Source organism: Pseudochaenichthys georgianus, unplaced genomic scaffold, assembly GCF_902827115.2.
Source record: "Pseudochaenichthys georgianus unplaced genomic scaffold, fPseGeo1.2 scaffold_599_arrow_ctg1, whole genome shotgun sequence".
Lineage (NCBI taxonomy): Eukaryota > Metazoa > Chordata > Actinopteri > Perciformes > Channichthyidae > Pseudochaenichthys > Pseudochaenichthys georgianus.
The window spans coordinates 25,816-44,760 of record NW_027263157.1 but is presented as its reverse complement, the minus strand read 5'-3'; the positions used below and the strand labels follow the sequence as shown (position 1 = coordinate 44,760).

At 41.5% G+C, this 18,945-nt stretch overlaps 1 protein-coding gene across 1 annotated transcript in view; it reads right to left on the bottom strand.

Annotated features, from left to right (window-relative positions):
- The window catches only part of LOC117443394 (NLR family CARD domain-containing protein 3-like), a 41,916-nt gene that overhangs the window by 4,391 nt on the left and 18,580 nt on the right, over positions 1–18,945 (bottom strand). The window contains exon 8 of the mRNA XM_034079375.1: positions 18,144–18,317. Coding sequence (XP_033935266.1) covers positions 18,144–18,317 — 174 coding nt within the window. The remainder of the gene's footprint in view (positions 1–18,143; positions 18,318–18,945) is intronic.

The window sequence follows — 18,945 nt, the reverse complement described above, 5'->3', positions numbered from 1 at the left end:
GACTGAGGGAATATTGATTTGCTTTGCTAGCCGATCCGATATACATGTTTTTGCTGGAGCAATCACTGTATCTGACCTCGTAGTCTTGAGTTCTGCCTGAGAAGACCCTAATGGCCTCTCTTACGGCCCCTACACCCGGCGGCATGCGTTGAGGCTTGCCAGCGGGTATGTCTGTCGCTCGACCAACAACCAATCACATGAATCTCCCGTCCCAGACACACAAGCAGCGGTTTGATTGGCTAGAGCTTGTACTGGCATATGATTCGATATATCATATACATATTTTAAATAAATAAGATACTATACAGTTATACATCAACTTAATAATGAAATGCTTTACAATAAGTAATTAACACACTTATTTGAAACTTAAGCGGTAGTAAACTTCTCCACCCTCAATTGCTGATATACTAAATACCAGTAGTGCAGCTGTTGTCATGTTCTTCACAGATCCCTCGCACATGAATTGAGCAAGTCACTAGTTTCTTCATCATCCGTTGTCTCCCTTTCAAATTTGGGTTTTATTGACCTTTGTGCTGACCCCCACCCATTGGCCCTTCAGCATTGAAGTCTTGACCTTTGTGCTGACCCCCACCATAGACCCATTGGCCCTTCAACATTGAAGTCTTGACCTTGGTGCTAACCCCCACAATAGACCCATTGGCCCTTCAGCATTGAAGTCTTGATTGGCCAGACTAATACATTTCTAATGTTAAATAAATGAAAATCATTCACAGTAAGAATTAGATATTAATTATTAATGCTGTAAATTACCTTTAATATGTGTAACTATATTTAAAATGTGTTACCTTTTTATAGAAGTGATTATATTTGTATGCCAATATTTTCCTATGGTAAAGTTTTGTTTTGAACTTTTATTTTGGTAGTAATAAGATCGGGACTCTTATTTTGAAGGAACTTTTACCGGAAGTGAATGCACAACGGAGCAGAATGTACTTAATATATATTTCGCCTCTCAATACTTTACACATTTCCTCTCTGCTTTTCGTTCGGGTTCACCTTGAGCTTTATCAGTTGAATCACTTTGAACATTCGTTTGAGATGTTGACGGGTTGGCCGAACTTTTTACCGCACAGTCAAACAACTTAATTTGCTTCGCCATTTTTTGTAAAAGAAACACATGGCGCACCGCGCATGCGTTGTAGGGAAATATTTGTATGTATTCATGTTAGCAAACTATGAATAAGCTTAAAATGGGAAATGATTTGTGTAAAAACTGTGAGCTGGATTTGGGGCCTGTTGACATGTGGTATTGAGAACAAAGGAAGATGGGGGAAGGTGAGGGTTTGACTTGCATTCAACTCAGATCTAGAAGATAATGAAGCTGAGCTACTGTGATTGGGGAGACTTAAGATGTGAGGTGTTGGTGATATTTGGGCAGCCAATCACGGAGGTCTGGAAGGGAGGATCAGATAACTCCTCCCATTGTTAGCAATGGGAGGAGGAACACAGGAACCACGCTGTGTTCAGTCTCTTTCCTCTGGCTGGCTCACGTGAGTATCACGTAAATATGGGATCCCAAAGATAACTGTATTGAATTTGTACTGTATTGATTGTATTGCATTGTCATATTACCATTAAAGTAGATTATTGTTTAACGGTTACTTGGTAGCTCTGGATTCCTTCCTGTATGATAACCAGCTTGTTAGGGACGCGCGGAGATTTGAAAAGCGGACCAGTTATCCCCCAAAATCTGCATCAAATGGTGACCCGACGTGCCTGATAACAAAGCTGTGGAAGAATCCGGACGACCGGAATGGGTCGGGAACAAATGCTTTCAAACATCTCAGACAATCAGCAGGGCCCTGCACAATAAGACAAAAGGTAGACAGACGACTGTTAAGAAAATCAACTGTCTGTAATTGGATATGCTAAAACTTTAGGATTGTCTGTAGGCGTTTCACAGTGTTTTTAAAGTTTAAATGGAATATACAATGCATATTTTACTATGTTAGGAAAGTTATATACAAAACGTGAACGTTAATCGCCAGGTAGACAGAAAGTCCTGCGTAACGTAAATAGAGCAGTTTGGCGTGGATCTACAGGTAGTTTATTCCTGAGTGGCGTGGAGACGGTGCAGTTTGTGGGTTGCGAGGTTTTATTCCTGCACGACAAAACCTGGAAACTCGATATTTTAGATCGGGTCGCCGTTTAAAACTGGGGTTAAATAACAGACCAAGGCTGAAAGCTAAAAGCCAGAGGTCTGTTATATGTTAAATCGAGGGAGAGAACGCGAACCTCACCAAAATTGTGACGGAACCGGCTCTCGTTTCCCATTGTCTGTAAACTTAATCTAAAAAGCTAAACGTGCTGGATAGACTGTACGGGGAATAATTTTCTGTGAATAATTACGAATAGATAAGGGAGAAAAGTCAAATAAAGAAATGCGAAGTCATGCTGGAAGGATACCGTGGGTTCGAGAAAGCCCCCACTTTTTCTTCACAGCTTTCCTCTAAAAAAGGAGTGAATAACATTGAAGATTAATAGATCAATGTGTCGTAGATATTTAAATAAATAAGAAACGTTGCATTGTGAATTTCGTGGTATTCGTCATTTACTGAGAATTTTACTTATATTTCAGAGCAATTAATTGCATACAGTAACGTTGAGGGGAAGTAAGAATGGGTTTTGCTGAGTATATGAAGTACATGCAGGTTAAAGTTTGATTCAAATTGAACATAATAGTGGATTATTCCACCTAGATTGGACATGGAGAGATGAGAATTTGTTGGGCATTGGATGGCGAGCTCACTGTGAGAAATATATATTGTGATGTTATTTATTTGTCACAGTTCATTTTAAAGTCAGCCCCCTCATGGCTAGATCTCATCTCTGAGAGTCCATTGGGTTAATGAGTAAGAGGTCCTTTTGTTCTTCAGGCCACATGTTCAGGATGAGCAGCATCCAAGTCATTTGACCCCATGAGGTCAGGAGTCATTCTGTTAGACCACAATCTTGTGTAAGACAAATCATTGTTCTTTTGTCACATTTTGAATTACATAACATTTAATTTTGCTAAATCAATTTATCTATAAATGTTGTAGTTGGAGTTTGCTAACATTTTTAGGAACGACATGGTCCTACACTTGTGTCATATTACATTGCTGTGATCGGATTAGTGTGCTCTGCAGGTTTACTATTGTTCTGACCAAGCAGTGGGATTTTTAAGCACAGGGAGGAAAGAGAAAGAGAGACAAGAGAAGTAGATGTTTTGAAGAGTTCAGAGAGAGTAAAACTTGTTTCTAAATAATGTCATATTGTTTTGTGAGTAAACATGAAATAAAAATATATTTACTAGATATAACAACAACATGCTTAACTAGGTTGACAGAAAACTGCTATTAACCAGTTTCAGCAGCTACTGTCCTATCTGTGTTCTAAAGAGAACATACGTTGCATTTACAATTCATATTAAGGAAGTTCACAATTGATACCATTAAAGACCGTTTTGGATTAATAGGGCGTGTCTGTCAAACACTCGTGCTCAGATGGAAAAGTGTTGAAAGTGTTGAGATGTTCTCAAAAGTGGGAGTTTTCACAACACTTTTTAGTTTGTATTGAGACAATTAAGTGATAAGGACAGAAAACTGTTCCGTGATGATTTCTTTAGGTTTGAGCTTTAGTAATGGAGATTACATTTTGTGAGGAAACCTTTCCACCAATAATAAGTGTTCAAAGATATATATTCATTAACTGTAATCAGATTACTTGTTTTTCAATTATAGCGCTAAATACAGTTAGTTTTGTATTTTGTTACAGATCTAACCTGCTTGTAACACAACTTAGATAAACAATAGAATAAGCAAGTGGTTAAGGGGGTTTCCTGTTTGGCTCATTTGATTTAGAACTGAAGTAAGGAAGAATAGTGTTTTATGAGAACTGTCATTCCTCATGGTTTCTAAAGATAAATCATCAGTTTGTATGGACTTTGATGTAGAGATAGGATCATGGTGGAGAAGGAAGACCTTTTTTGGTTTCAAATTAAAGAAGATTTTAAAGATGAAGTAAGCAGGACTTCAACTAGACAAAAGAGATTTTACAATGTGGTTTTACTACTTTCAATAAAGTAAAGAATCTGGGTAGACTACTGCCATTGGTTTGTTTTAACATTCACATGTTTCAGCATTCCTGACCATATAGACACTCAGCCGTTTTATTTTGTAACCCTTTGGGGGAGAGATTTAAATTGAGTTTTTCTCCAGTTGCTGATTTATTGAGATTACAGCGGCACTGGATAGTTGTGCGCCACCTTTGGGTTGTACTCTGAATCAGTGTGTTGGTGAAGAGTTGCTCACTACAGAAACAGAAGAACTGTGCAAAGAATGCATCTCTGAGGAGGGTTTGACATTTTGCTTGTACCTCGTTGCCAAGGCAACAGTGGTGTGAAGAGGAACTGCAGTTCTTGGGGATTCCTGCTGTGCAGAGGACAACGTGTGTCTGCTGATTGTATCACATTGATCCAGAGGTTCCTTCCCCCTCAGGACATCCCAGTGCAAAACAAGAGTTTCATTGATCCAATTGACTACAGCTGCAGAGGACAACGCATCACTGACTGTTCACATTATGACAAGATCTTGAGACAGGCTGGTCTCAGACTGTTCAGACTCTGAAGAAATGATGTGATGATTTGACAGCATAACTGTGCAAGAGTTTTCCAGAGGGTGGTGTACAACGATAGGTTTAGTGTTTGAGAAGGGAGGCTGATTGTTTAAACGATGGTCTGGAATACTGAAAAGATTAAAGTTTAATATCCTTGTTTGGCAAACAAGACATCTGATTATTAGGTCACAAATAATAATCTAGACATATAAACTAACTATGAGTAAAGGGATGAATGGATTTCATATCCTAGGGAGGGTTAGTTTTTCATTTCATTTCATTTCAAACCTTTATTTAACCAGATTGGTCCCATTGAGATCATAGATCTCTTTTTCAAGGGAGACCTGCAGCATATAGGTTCCACATGAAACATAAAACAATAAAGGACATTATACATTATATTTACAGGATACATAGTTATAGACATTTACAAGTGCCCATTGTATCGGCAAGCATTTCATTTACCCTAGCTTTAAAAACATGCAGAGGAATGAGATTGCTCAGTTTCAATTCTTGCTGAAGATTGTTCCAAGCAAGTGGAGCTGCGCACATAAAAGCTGTCTTACCTGAGACAGTCCTTGCTCTTGGCACATCTAACAAGACCACATCATGTGACCTCAGACAATAGCTGCTTGCAACTCTCTGTGTTATCAGAGAGCAGATATAATACGGGAGTTTACCCAACAAAGCTTTATAGATAAAAGTGTACCAGTGACTGAGCCTCCGTACAGAGAGAGATGGTAAACCTGCCTTGGTATACAGTGTACAGTGATGTGTAAGCGCTTTACAATTTGTGACAAATCTCAGAGCACTGTGATACGCAGCATCCAATTTGCTCAGGTAATTGGCAGGTGCATTCATATACAACAAATCCCCATAGTCCAGCACAGGTAAAAAGGTCACAGTGACTAGCCTTTTCCTGGCCTCAAGCGAGAAACAGGACTTGTTTCTGAAAAAGAAACCTAGCCTAACCCTCAGTTTTTTCAGCAGGTTATTGACATGAAGTTTAAAAGAGAGACAATCATCAAGCCAGATACCCAGGTATTTGTGACAGGCAACAACTTCAAGTTTTGTTCCTTGCGTAGTTACAATATCTAAAACAGGCTCTGGAGTCTTTTTAGCTTTTGAAAAGAGCATTACCTTGGTTTTCTCAACATTTAAAAGAAGCTTTAGTTCAGAGAGCTGAGTCTGAATAGTGTTAAAAACAGCTTGTAATTTAACAACAGCCTCTTTAATGGAGGGACCTGCACAATACATTACAGTATCGTCCGCATAGAAATGTAAAGTAGCTTCATCCACATGTTCACCTACGCTGTTAATATATATGGAGAATAAAAGTGGTCCTAAAACAGAACCTTGTGGTACACCATTAGAAATGTTTAACCACTCAGAAGACAGCCCATCAAAGTGAACACATTGGGACCTTTCAGAGAGGTAGTTCACAAACCACCCCACTGCATGGCTGGATATGCCTATACTGAGTAGCCTCTGCTTTAAGATGCGATGATCAACGGTGTCAAACGCTTTGGAAAGGTCAATAAACAGAGCTGCACAACTCTGCTTATTATCTAAAATAGTAGTAATGTCATTTACCACTTTCATTGTCGCAGTGATGGTACTGTGTTTCTTTCTGAATCCTGACTGATGTTTAGACAGGATATCATTTATACATAAAAACTCCTTTACTTGTTCACTCACTAAGCGTTCAAGAGCCTTAGCCAGAACTGACAATTTAGAGATTGGCCTATAGTTATTTAAAATAGTTGCCTCCCCTCCTTTCAGTAAAGGCAAGACATAAGCAGACTTCCATACTTTTGGAATTGTGTTCGTGCTGAGGGAGAGGTTAAAAAGAGAAGTAAGAGGTGGAGCAATAAAATCTGCTGCTATCTTTAAAAAGAAAGGTTCTACGTTGTCCGGGCCAGCCGGTTTCCTAGGATCTAACTTGGATAATGCTTCATGAACAATACCAACAGTTAAAGGAGTAAAACTGAAAGGGTTTTCCAGACCACATTGTTCAGAGTCAAGGATTGGAGTGTTCACAGGAGCCACACAGCCAAACAGAGAGCCACAAGACACAAAATGCTTATTAAAGCAATTTAGCATAGTAGCCCTGTCTGATATAGTGCCAGATGCTGTGGTAAGGCACGGAGGTAGCTCATTTGGGATATCACCAGTGGAAATCGATTTTATGGCTTTCCAAAATTTCCTAGGATTATTCAGGTTTTCTGTGGTAACCGACAAATAGTACTTTGATTTAGCACTTTTTATTTGGGATGTGAAGCTATTTCTTAGCTGCCTAAAACGTAGCCATTCTACCTCTGGGCCTGATCTCCTAGCCTTAGCCCAAGCATTATTTCTCTCATGAAGGAGACTGGACAGCTCAGCAGAAAACCAGGGATTGTTTCGTCCCTTCACTCTAAATTTACGCAGAGGTGCATGTCTATCTATAATTTTCATAAAACCAAGATAAAAATAAGACCATGCAGTTTCTACATCAGCACACAAATTGATTCTACCCCAATCAAAATCAAACAGATCATGTAAAAAACCCTGCTCCACAAAGTGTTTTTTGTCTCTCTTTGTGATGACACGTGGTTTAACCTTTTGGACCTTAGTGTCCCTAATTGTGGCCACAACACAGTGGTCACTCACATCATTAGCAAATACTCCCACAGATGAGTATTTATGTGGAACATTTGTTAAAATTAGATCAATTAAGGAGGATTTATTTGGGGACTTAATATTTGGGCGAGTAGGACTGTCTATAATCTGGGTAAAATTCAAAGAGGTACACAGGTTTTTAAAATCCTCTGACACAGAAGTTAACCAGTCCCAATTAAAATCACCAAGCAGCACTATTTCCTTGTAGGAAAGTTGCGATAACAGTTTTGCCAATGACGATAAAGAGTCCTTGACAGCCGAAGGGGCCCTGTAGCAGCCCACCACCATGAGCTGTTGACCCTTTGTTACCTCAATATTCACGGCAAAAAATTCTAGCTGTTTACTAACAGATTTGGAAACCATATTAGTTACACAAAACTTATTTTTCACATAAATGGCAACGCCACCACCTTTTTTAGGCCGGTCAGTACGATATACACTGTAACCATTTATGTAAATGTCAGAGGCCAAAATGGATTTATCTAGCCACGTTTCTGATAAGACAATGACATCAGCATCAGTAGAACTCGCCCAAATACGGACAAAATCTAATTTAGGTAACAGACTACGCACATTTAAATGAATTAAACCTAGCCCAGATCTAGATATAAAATCAGCAGGAGTAGCTATTTGACTAATACTGCTCGGTGGACCTGGATTTGGCTGTACATTTCCTGATAGTAACAACAATAAAAATACCAAGCACCTTTTCCTCTTAATCAACACACATACATTGTCAGCTGTTCTAGAGTCACCAGCAAACTTCGCGAAAGTGAGATTAGAGTTTAAAAAACAATTCTGAAGGACCATCGTGGCAGGCATGTGAGAAAGACAAACATTTTCCGAAATGAATGTCCGCGACAGTGCAACCAGCAATTGTTTGTGCAACACCTCCGAAACTGTACAGGGGATGTCCACAGCGGGCGGCAGAACATACCCGAATCCAGTAGATTGTTCAGGACGACTAGCGATCTTCTCCTTGTCCAGCACAGCCAAGAAAAGGCACAGCAGAAACACGACACCCGCCATTCTCCCAGTCCAGCACAACAGTATCCACGCTGTTCCCGGAGCAAGGTGGAGCAGGCCTCAGCTACAGCAGCACAGCACAGCAGAGCAGAGCAGAGCAGGTGAAACCAGGCCTCAGCTACAGCAGCACAGCAGAGTAGAGAAGGTAATCCCACCGCGTTACACCGGCTATTTAATCCACTTTACATCTCCGCCGGTAGCACAGGCTCGGAGAGGAGCGGCGATACGCGGTGTGAGTAGCGGCGAGAGGAGCAGCAAGAGGAGCGTAGTTATGTTGCGAATACTTGACAGGGTATTTGCTAATGTATTTTGAAGAACAAATAACAAGGACACAAGTCCAATTTTGTTTTGTTTTTAGATTAAATTGTCCGTTACCAAAACTGTTCACCTTGTGTCTAGATTTGGACTTTGATGGTAAGGGAGTATTTAGGCTTATTTTTATACATCTGACATTTTAAAATATGTTGGCTATTCACTAGATAGACATTGGTTAAGAACTTTTCTGAAGATTGAATATTTGTTCCATTTCTAAATATTCCTATTTAAAAAGTAAAGAGTAAAGAAGGCTGATGCTGAAATGGGAAATAATGTGGGGCCTTCAATCACCCATTGTAATGGTGCATATTATTGACGACCAATAGGGAGGAGGGGTCACTCGACCCACCCTGCAGTGGGTTTTAAAATCTTACTTGCAGCTTCACAGGAAGCGCACGGCACCAGATTATGAGTTTAGAAGACTAGCGTCACCACCTCCTAATGGACATTCATTTAGTTAGTAATTAACTGACATTTAGAGATGTTAAAAAGTAAAAACATAACTACCATGAGGGATAATTCCTAAGTTCAGCTACAAACCATTGATGAAATTACTTCGGTTTTTAGCTCCTTGATAAAGGAAGGAGTGATTGTTACATGTTCGGACACCCAGGGTTCCACGCACGGTTAAAGACTTTAACATTGTTTTTTAGGTATACCAGAATTGAAGATACATGGGTATAGTGACAGATGAAGAGCTACACAGATCGTAGTAGAGGTTTGACTCAAGATAATAATTGTGTGCACAGGTTTCTGAAATAGATCTATTGGACATTTTGATGTGGATTATATGTGGATGAACTGCAGTGGTGTACAATGGGGAAGTGACATTTTTTGGCTAGACACTTTTCAGGGAATGTGGGAAACAGCTGTTCCAATGAGGGGTTGGAGATATCTTGAACATTATAGTTGTAATTGTGAATTGATAAATGATGGCGCTCCATATATACACATTTTTATATACGGAGGATGCTGGCCTGTGCTGGAACATCGAAGTCTCTGCAGAGCACGACACATGGCCAAAAAGACTGAGACCAACTGACCTTTGACCATGACCAACAGGGTAACTTAAGAAGGCACTGTCAATGACTGACTCTGAGGTGTACCTGACCAAACTTGACTTTACAACCTGACAGTGTGAGTGTGAGTGAGTGTCTGCATCTGATCAGTGCAACTGCATGATTTAAAACAATGACTAATCAAGCATGTTTTTGGACTAACACATTATTTCTGGGGCTCTGTGTGAAATGAGAGGTTTCCTAACATTCCACAAAAGGGGAAACCGCCCACATGTGACCCGTTTCTAATCTACTTGATATTTCACTCCCACAGGAGGTGGCAGTTTGCAGAATGTGAAGCTCAAACTAAAACATGAAGATTCTGTTTCTTTTAAGACTGAATGATGGAGAGAAACACTTCATTTCACTGAAGTGTTTACTGTGGAAATGATGGATGTACATTTGGGAAAAATGTTTGGTATTTTCTTATAATCCATTATTACCTGAAGGTTTTCTTCCCATACAGGATTTTGGTTACACATGAGTTCATGTGTAAAAAGGGGGGAGTGTAAACTTCACAATGTACATTTTTCATTTAGGGACTGAAAGTAACCGGCTGCCCCAACTCGATTGTTCAATCTGACCATTGATTGACAGTTTTAGAATTGACCTGCTCCATATCTGGGGATAAGATACTGTTTGATGAATGTTGACATGTCTCTAATATTGATTGAGTTATAGCAGGTAACACAGATAAAGAATCAGTGGCCAAGGGGCTACTGTGAGAGATGTAAGTCCAGAATGGAATACTGAAGAAGTTGACCTGTGAGTAATGTTTCAACTAATGTTTCAACAGGTATTAAAGTAACTGAGGTTTGAAATGTAGAAAGAACATATTTACAGTTAAGCTAAAACATAGTAATGTAATGAGACAACATTTAATTTAGACAACATCATGTAACTAGCCTGGTAAAGAAGTAAAAGCCATAGACTTTATTGTTTAGGTCATTATGGGGATATACATTTCATCTACATTTATAATCCACAGACATTTGATGACAGTTTGTTGGAATTCTGTATTCAATTTTTCAGCGGGATAATATCTAAGCACTGACGGGTAGAAGCAGTATCACCAGGAAGCCATTCACTTTGTTAGTATCGTGATTTTGGTTGTTTTTGAATCCATAACATTAGTGTGTTTCTTTACCAGAAACATTAGCAGTTCAAATCATATTTAGATTTTTAATGGGATCTCAAGGATTTCATTTAAAAATAAACACAGATGCTTGTCAGAAATTCAGAGCTATTGAAATATGTTATTTAGTTTACCTAAAGATGTTGGGGTTCTTATTTAGTTGGCACAGTCCAAGTATTAAGATTCTGAAGCTGTACAATTAATATAGAAAACCTGTTCACAGACATCTGTTGTTTTAAGACACCCCACCAACAGGCTCCAAGTGGCCTACGCAGTGGTGGGTCAAACAGCCGAGGGCCCCAGAGCCCGGAGCGTAGGCTTGAGGGATTTGTATCAGATTTCTCCACACAGGTTGCTGACGCCAAAAGGGGGACCCGAGACGCAGGAGGCTGACGGTCATCAGGACAGAGTGGCTCAACCCCAGGCTCTCCGGCCCCGACCGAGTGACCCAGCGGATCTCTCATGCCGTCCGCATAGGAGGAAAGGGGGACAGCTCGTACCACGGGAGCCAGTGTGCGGCGGGGAAACCACCTGCTAGGACCAGGGGACGACATCAGGACGGATCTGGCTCTCGTCAAGGAGGTCGACTCGGATGCTGTCATCAGCGGACCGGAGGAGAAGGACTTCGAGGACATCCATGCAGCAGACGACTTGGAAGCGGCTGGCAGTGGGCTGAGGGACTTGTCGAGGCAGCAGAGGAGTCTACTTCTCTCTGATCAGTTCCACCCGTGAAGGGAAAGCCGCATCTCCCCCTCCCTATCAGCTGTCGTTGTGGGCTATTCCTTCGGGGGGGGGGGGGGGGGGGGGCGACTGCACCAGGAGACTGCTTCTTAGCACTCAGCTGCCCCCTCATGGTTCCTTCACAATTTCAAGTACTTTGGGTCTCAGTTTCTGATAGATTTATACGATATTGGGGGACAGACACAGTAGATATGTTTCAAAATGCCTTGTGTAAGTTTATCTCTTGAGAATGAGATAAAAAGGGGGATTTGTAGGGAAATATTTGTATGTATTCATGTTTGCAAACTATGAATAAGCTTAAAATGGGAAATGATTTGTGTAAAAACTGTGAGCTGGATTTGGAGCCTGTTGACATGTGGTATTGAGAACAAAGGAAGATGGGGGAAGGTGAGGGTTTGACTTGCATTCAACTCAGATCTAGAAGATAATGAAGCTGAGCTACTGTGATTGGGGAGACTTAAGATGTGAGGTGTTGGTGATATGTGGGCGGCCAATCACGGAGGTCTGGAAGGGAGGATCAGATAACTCCTCCCATTGTTAGCTATGTATAAACACAGGAACCACGCTGTGTTCAGTCTCTTTCCTCTGGCTGGCTCACGTGAGTATCAGGTAAATATGGGATCCCAAAGATAACTGTATTGAATTTGTACTGTATTGATTGTATTGCATTGTCATATTACCATTAAAGTAGATTATTGTTTAACGGTTACTTGGTAGCAGAGATGTTCACAAGTCTTTTTTTGCAAGTCCAAGTCAAGTCTCAAGTCTTTGGTCACGAGTCCAAGTCAAGTCTCAAGTCTTTGTGGGGTGAGACTTGATCAAGTCTCAAGTCTTTGGTCACGAGTCCAAGTCAAGTCTCAAGTCTCTAAAAAATAAAAGTCTCATGTCTCTTCTGGTTGTAATAAGCCTTCTATTGTCTGCTGCTATCCAGTCTGTTAAGAATACTGCACAGCTCTATACTGCACCTCTGCAACCGTATTGTTTAATTACACTGGGTCTCTAATGACATCTTTTAAGTCTACTATTAATAAACATATTCCTCTATCCTCTCACTCAAACCCAGTGTCATGGTAACCTGATAAACCTGTAACATTAACGTTACGCGGTCAACAATAAACCTGTAACCTGCCTATAAATCCACAGATGTATTTATGTATGTAACTATGTATTTTTCTACGTTTAACGCAGCGGAACGTAATGATTAACGTTACCGACCTTTTTTATGTCATGTCAAGAGTTGGATGTCAACGCCACTCAACTCAAACAAGTGTGACAAGCAAACATTCACTCATCTTTTCAAATATTCAGTTACAAAGCTAGCAGCAAGCTAAGTTAGCATTACACAGCTGATGCTGAGCTAAACATGTTTGCTAACCGTCCATATGCGTTAATGTGACTAACCTCTCCGGGTGACTTTTCAAGTGCCTGATGAAATCCGACGTTGTTGCGCCAGCATCCTTGATTTTGATATTGCAGACTTTGCAGTGTGCGCTCCTTTTGTTGGTGCCGCCGGCGTTTTGTTCGAAGTTTTTGTAGTTGAACCTAATTACAAGCGGTACAGCCGCAGGTGTGCCGCCGGTCGCTATTGTGTTACTACGAGGTAGTAACAGAGGCGCGCACGTCTGCGTAATGAGCCCGGCTAAAGTAACTGGATGGCCTACCTGCCTGTCAGCCTCCCATCTGGGCACAAACTGATCTCGTGCCCTCATTGGTCATGTGCGCGTTCGTGTGTGTTGGAGGAGGCGGGCTCTATAAGGAAGTAGCAGCCTCTAGCAGATTATCTCCGGTTGTGTATTTTCAAATTCTAGCGATCTCGAGCCGGTTTCTCTCAAATGTACCTACCCCACCTTTAATACGCCAAAAATAGAAAACACAATGATTGTTCACGAGTCCCAACACACGAGTCCAAGTCGAGTCTGAAGTCTTTTGGTCACAAGTCCAAGTCAAGTCTCAAGTCTCTGTGTGCGCGACTTAAGTGCGACTCGAGTCCGAGTCGCAGACTCGAGTCCCCATCTCTGCTTGGTAGCTCTGGATTCCTTCCTGTATGATAACCAGCTTGTTAGGGACGCGCGGAGATTTGAAAAGCGGACCAGTTATCTCCATCAAGCGTGCGTTGCCGCTTGGCGGTGGGCTTGTCTTGAGCTTGGGGAGTCAACGCGAGCAACCCGACCAACAACCAATCACATGAATGTCCCGCCCCGGACATACAAAGCAAAGCATTCATGCTACATCCATGCTGGCTAAATATACTGTCGATGCTTGCTAGCTGTCCATTCAAACGAAGCACACTGGATATAAACTCCCCAAACAGGCGAAAACCTACCAGTTTCACCCACTGTCTCTGCCACCTCCCCCCATGCCTGGCTCCTCCGGTTTGTATCCCTGTATGTAAAGAGGGACTGGTCATAGAGTACCGGGTGATTCCCTACCGCCCCGATAATCTTCTCCTCCATTTTTTGACATATGGGAAATAACTGCGGTCTGGCTCTCCCAACATACACACGGTTTGATTGGCTAGCGCTTATACGGTCAGATTTGCATACGCTGGATTTGATTGGCTGACGCCTCCGTAGAGGCGGCAAAAGTAGAACATTGCTCTACTTTTGCAGCGAGCACCGCGAGAGAAGCTACGCTTCGCTCCCATAATGCAGTTCGGCGAATCGTGACGTCACCCCATTCAAAGTGAATGGGCAGAAGCGTTGAAGCGGCAATGCACGCCGCCGTGTGTAGGGGCCGTAAAGTTGCATCGCTTTCTGGCTCCGTAATCAAACCAATGCACGTGCAATTTAATCTGTTAATCTCTGAGCCTGTTTTTCAGGTCTCAGGCTCGAAAATGACATTCCCAGAACAAATTACCATATCTTCTTCTAAAAGGGTTAAATTAATAATCTTTGTTCTCAAAGTAATGATAAACCTGTATGTTGGCTTTAGAAAAGTCAGAATCAATATAGATGTTTTTATTTTAAAGAAAATTCAGATTGCACATGGTAAAAAACTGTAAATTATAGTGTCCGTCCAAAAAATATGTTTTACTTATAGTGAAAACTAACCTTGGATGATGGGTTAGTAGACTAAAAGTTTTAGTACAAAGTACAACATATAATACCTACCCTGTATCAAGATTGATGCAAAACAAGTGATATTTGACCTTTTTAGAGAGGTCTAGCAAAAAAAACACTTCTGAGGTGATCTGGGAGGAAATGGACTTTTTTACCATTTCTCTGGAACCCATTGGTCGATTTTGCTGATTGATATCTCTTTCTGACCGGTAGAGTAGGGCTGTACCCGAATATCCAAATATTCGTTCGTTGGAGTACTATTCGGGTTTCAATTTCGTTATTCGGATATTTGTTTTTTTATTGAAAACTCCAATATCAACGTAAGAGCTTGTGCCTCTTCAGGGGGTGCTAACACTTAACCATACACTTTATTGTTTACTTTCTCCTTCTTTATATGTAGATATTACTGTTTCTCCGTTAATCTCTGTCACGTTGTTTCCATAGCAACAACAACTTCCTGTCAACAGCGCTAACTCTCCTTCAAAATAAAAGCATGTCCATAAAAAATAGGAAGCCAAGCCAAATTACACTTAAGACATATACAACTGCAACGAAAGTAACAAACACAATGCAATATCCTTTTCAATTTCAAAGAACACAAATTGGGTTACATTATCAAATAACTATAAAACAACAATACTGTAGAATAACAAAATGAATGCCGTGAATAAACCAAAATACACTTGTTGAAGCGGTTAGCTGCTGATTATTACCCCCCCCCCCCGAATATTCGCTGCTACCGAATATCCGAAGCCCGAAAAATGGTATTCGGGACAGCCCTACGGTAGAGCCAATAGAATCGAAGGGGAATTTCCACATAGACACCAACGTTAACACAAAAAGGTGGGGACTTCGCACATGCAGTTTTGCATGAGAGTGAAGCTGCCTCACGCTCTGAAATCTGGAAACGGAAAAGCAGGTTTATTGCTTATGGATTATCAGAAATCATTTCAAAGGGACACAGACACATTGGATTAACCTATGGATTAACTTCAGCAGCGTTGTTATCGTTTGAATGCCATTGAAGACCACTTTTGATCAGAAAACAACAAAGGTAGGCCATGTTGCTGGTTTCAGCTACCTAGCGCTACATGTTTTGATGTCTGTTCTTGTTAATATCTCCGTGAGTTCCTATCATACAGTGATGATGTATATACTTATCGATTCTGTGTCGTCTCACGATGCTAGTTGATATGTTGGATGTGCAGTTAAGATAAATAATAAGGGTGTTATGAGTGAGTTTCTGTGCAGTAATGCGTTAGCATTTTTCGCTCGTTGCTGATTCAGAGGCTGAGCGTTAGCATTGTGGGGATTTAAAAAAGAAAAGAAAAAAAAGGTCAGTTAGCTGAGTTTCTTCCCGTTACATGGATATAAAACATTCATAATTTATTAAATATTAAGAAGCCCTCAGACGCAGACACATTTTTTTTTTAACAACATGTTTAATTATTGACTTTTCATTCCTGTATAATCATTTTGCGCAAAGATGGCACTTTTTGTCAGAGCACTTCATCCTTCTGGGATTTCATGAAGAACAGCTCCAACACCTGTGTGTATGGGAACACCTCTGGTGCTGGTCCATTAACTGCCAGTGTTTCCCACAGATCTTTTACCCACATATCTGAAATATATTTGGGGGGGGTGGTGGTAGCAGGGGGGGGGGGGGGGGGGGTGAGGTGACGTGCAACAACATTAACCTTTCTGTTGGTCGCTTGTTAGCAGACCCTTCACGCGATGGCAGAGCGAACAGGTACAGGCAGGGCCCATAATGATAGCCCTATAGTTTAAATCTACTACCCACACATGAACATATGGAAATGGGTTACTTTAAAAAAAAAAAAAAATGTATTTAGGAACCTATCCATGTGATTTTTAGTGGGGGTCGACCTCAAATCCTCTATGGGGGTCCAGGGGCATGCCCCCCCGGTAATATTTTATTTTTTATTTTGGAGTTAAATGCATCAATCTGGTGCATTTTGAGGGGAAAATAAAGAGACTAGATCTATGGAAACACCTATATTAAACAGAACTGTATACATTTCAATAATCATAAAATCATGGCCATAACCAATACCATACCTTTTCCAATATGAAAAAAACACTGAAACTTGTTTATTAATTTATTTTTGGTTCATTTATAGTTGTGAGTGTGTCTGTGCTCCTGAACCAGCCTCTCCTGTCTCCCTTCTCTCCTCCTGCTCCTCCTTGAGGCAGCAGCAAAGACTAGTTTTCTCTCAACAAGTTTTAAAAGTGTATCTTACCTTTTTTCACCCAGTTAACTTTTTATTTATTTATTCATGCATATTTTACTAATCACATTACATTTCATTTAGCTGACGCTTTTATCCAAAGCGACTTATAATGACCGATTACAGGGACATTCTCCCTGGAGTAACTAAGGGCTAAGTGCCTTGCTCAAGGGCACACTAGTGGTGGTGTTCCTCGCGGGATTTGAACTCACAGCCTTCCGATGTTCAGCCCACCTCGCTATCCATTAGACCAATCACTACCCTCTCAAATGGAAATATGTGTTTCCATAAATGGTGACCACACCGTTTGAGACCCACTGAGAACTTAGACTAAGTTAACTATCTAAACACTCAGAGAGTCCTTTACCTCACCTGAGCTGAGGTTATCCCGAGCTTGAATGACACACAGAGACCAATCAAGGGCTTTGATTTATGATCTGTATGACAGTGGCCATGTCGGCAGGCCACATCATGTGGACAGCCAGTCACCTTGTGTGAGGCAGGCCATTTAACAGGCCAGAAGGAGGCGAGATCAGTGCAAGGGAGCGAGGGATCATTGTCCACAAGTTAATCGATCGCAGATAGCGTCGTGGTCACGGACTAATATAAATTAAAAAACATTTTTTTTAAAAAACCTAAATGGGTCGCGAAATATACTTGGGCGGCCGTTAATATACCTGGGCGGCCCGCCCAAGTATAGTCTATGTGTGGGAAACCCTGGAGGTGATCTCTGGGGCCATAGATCTCGGCCTCCGTTACGGATTGTGTAGCTTCGTTGGTGGCGAAGTGAATGTAGTTTGTGCATCTGTCTGTGTTTTGGTTTGTCTGTCTCTGTTTCCTGTTTTAGTTTGAAAAGTGTTCCCCCTCCCATTTTGTCTGTTGCTGCTGATTGTGTTCACCTGGTGTCCTGTGTTGTCTCCTCCCCCCTCACCTGTGTCTTGTTGGTTTGATTGGTCCTGTGTGTATTTAGGTTCTGTTTCCTGTTAGTCTGGGTGTGTGTGAGATCCTTGTTGCTGGTGACTGTGTGCACGGGAAACAGTCATATTGAGGCTGTGTATCTTGTACCACAAAGGGGAATAAATGCCCACACCGGGTTATATTTGAACTCTCCGTCTCTGCCTCCTTGCTTGGTCGGGCCGCTCAACGGTCAGCTTCACAGTGTGCCTTTTATCTATTCTTGTAATATTATGTTTGTTATAATGTTATGTTCATTGTGAAGCACTTTGGCAAACCCTCTGTTTTTAAAATGTGCTAAAGAAATAAAGTGCTTTTCACTAACCTGAGAGTCTCCAGTTCACAGTGAGGACTCTCCAGTCCAGCAGACAGCAGCTTCACTCCTGAATCCTGCAGGTCGTTGTTACTCAGGTCCAGCTCTCTCAGACTAGAGGACTGGGAGCTGAGGACTGAGGACAGAGCTGCACAGCTTCTCTCTGACAGGTCACAGCCACTCAGTCTGAGGAGGAATCAGTAACACAGAAAAAACGTATTACAACTAGTGGTGCACGATAATTATCGTCCCGATATTAGGAATTATGACGTCATCCCGATAAACCCGATAAAATTATTAATAGCCCCGATAATATACAATTTATTTTTTGGGTAAAAGAAAGAAGTCCTGCGGTGTGGGTGGATTGGGATGAGGGGCGCTTGTTTTTCACTGGGCTCCTCACGTTTTGCCAGTACTGTGGTGTTAGTGGTTTAGGAAGAGGGGAGTTCTTCACAAAGCCAGCGCTCCCTAACTCATGCCTGGCTGTGACGTAAATGGTGTGCGGCCGTGAAGCCAGGACAGCAAACAAACATGTCGTCGGTAGCATGGGACTATTTCAAAGTTTCAGAGTGAGATAGTTCGCTTGCTATTTGTATTAACAGATGCAGAAGTTCCACGAGGAGGGAAAAAGGCAACGAGCTATAATACTTCCAACCTGATCAGTCGCCCGAAACATCGCCATGGCTACCATGGTGTGTTAACAGCGTACGAAGACGCCTGCGCTGCTAAACTAGCGGCGAATCCAAAGCCAGCTGCAAAGGCACCGGGGCTTTCACCTATCGACGAGGCTTTTGAAAAAGGCAAGAAGTTTGCC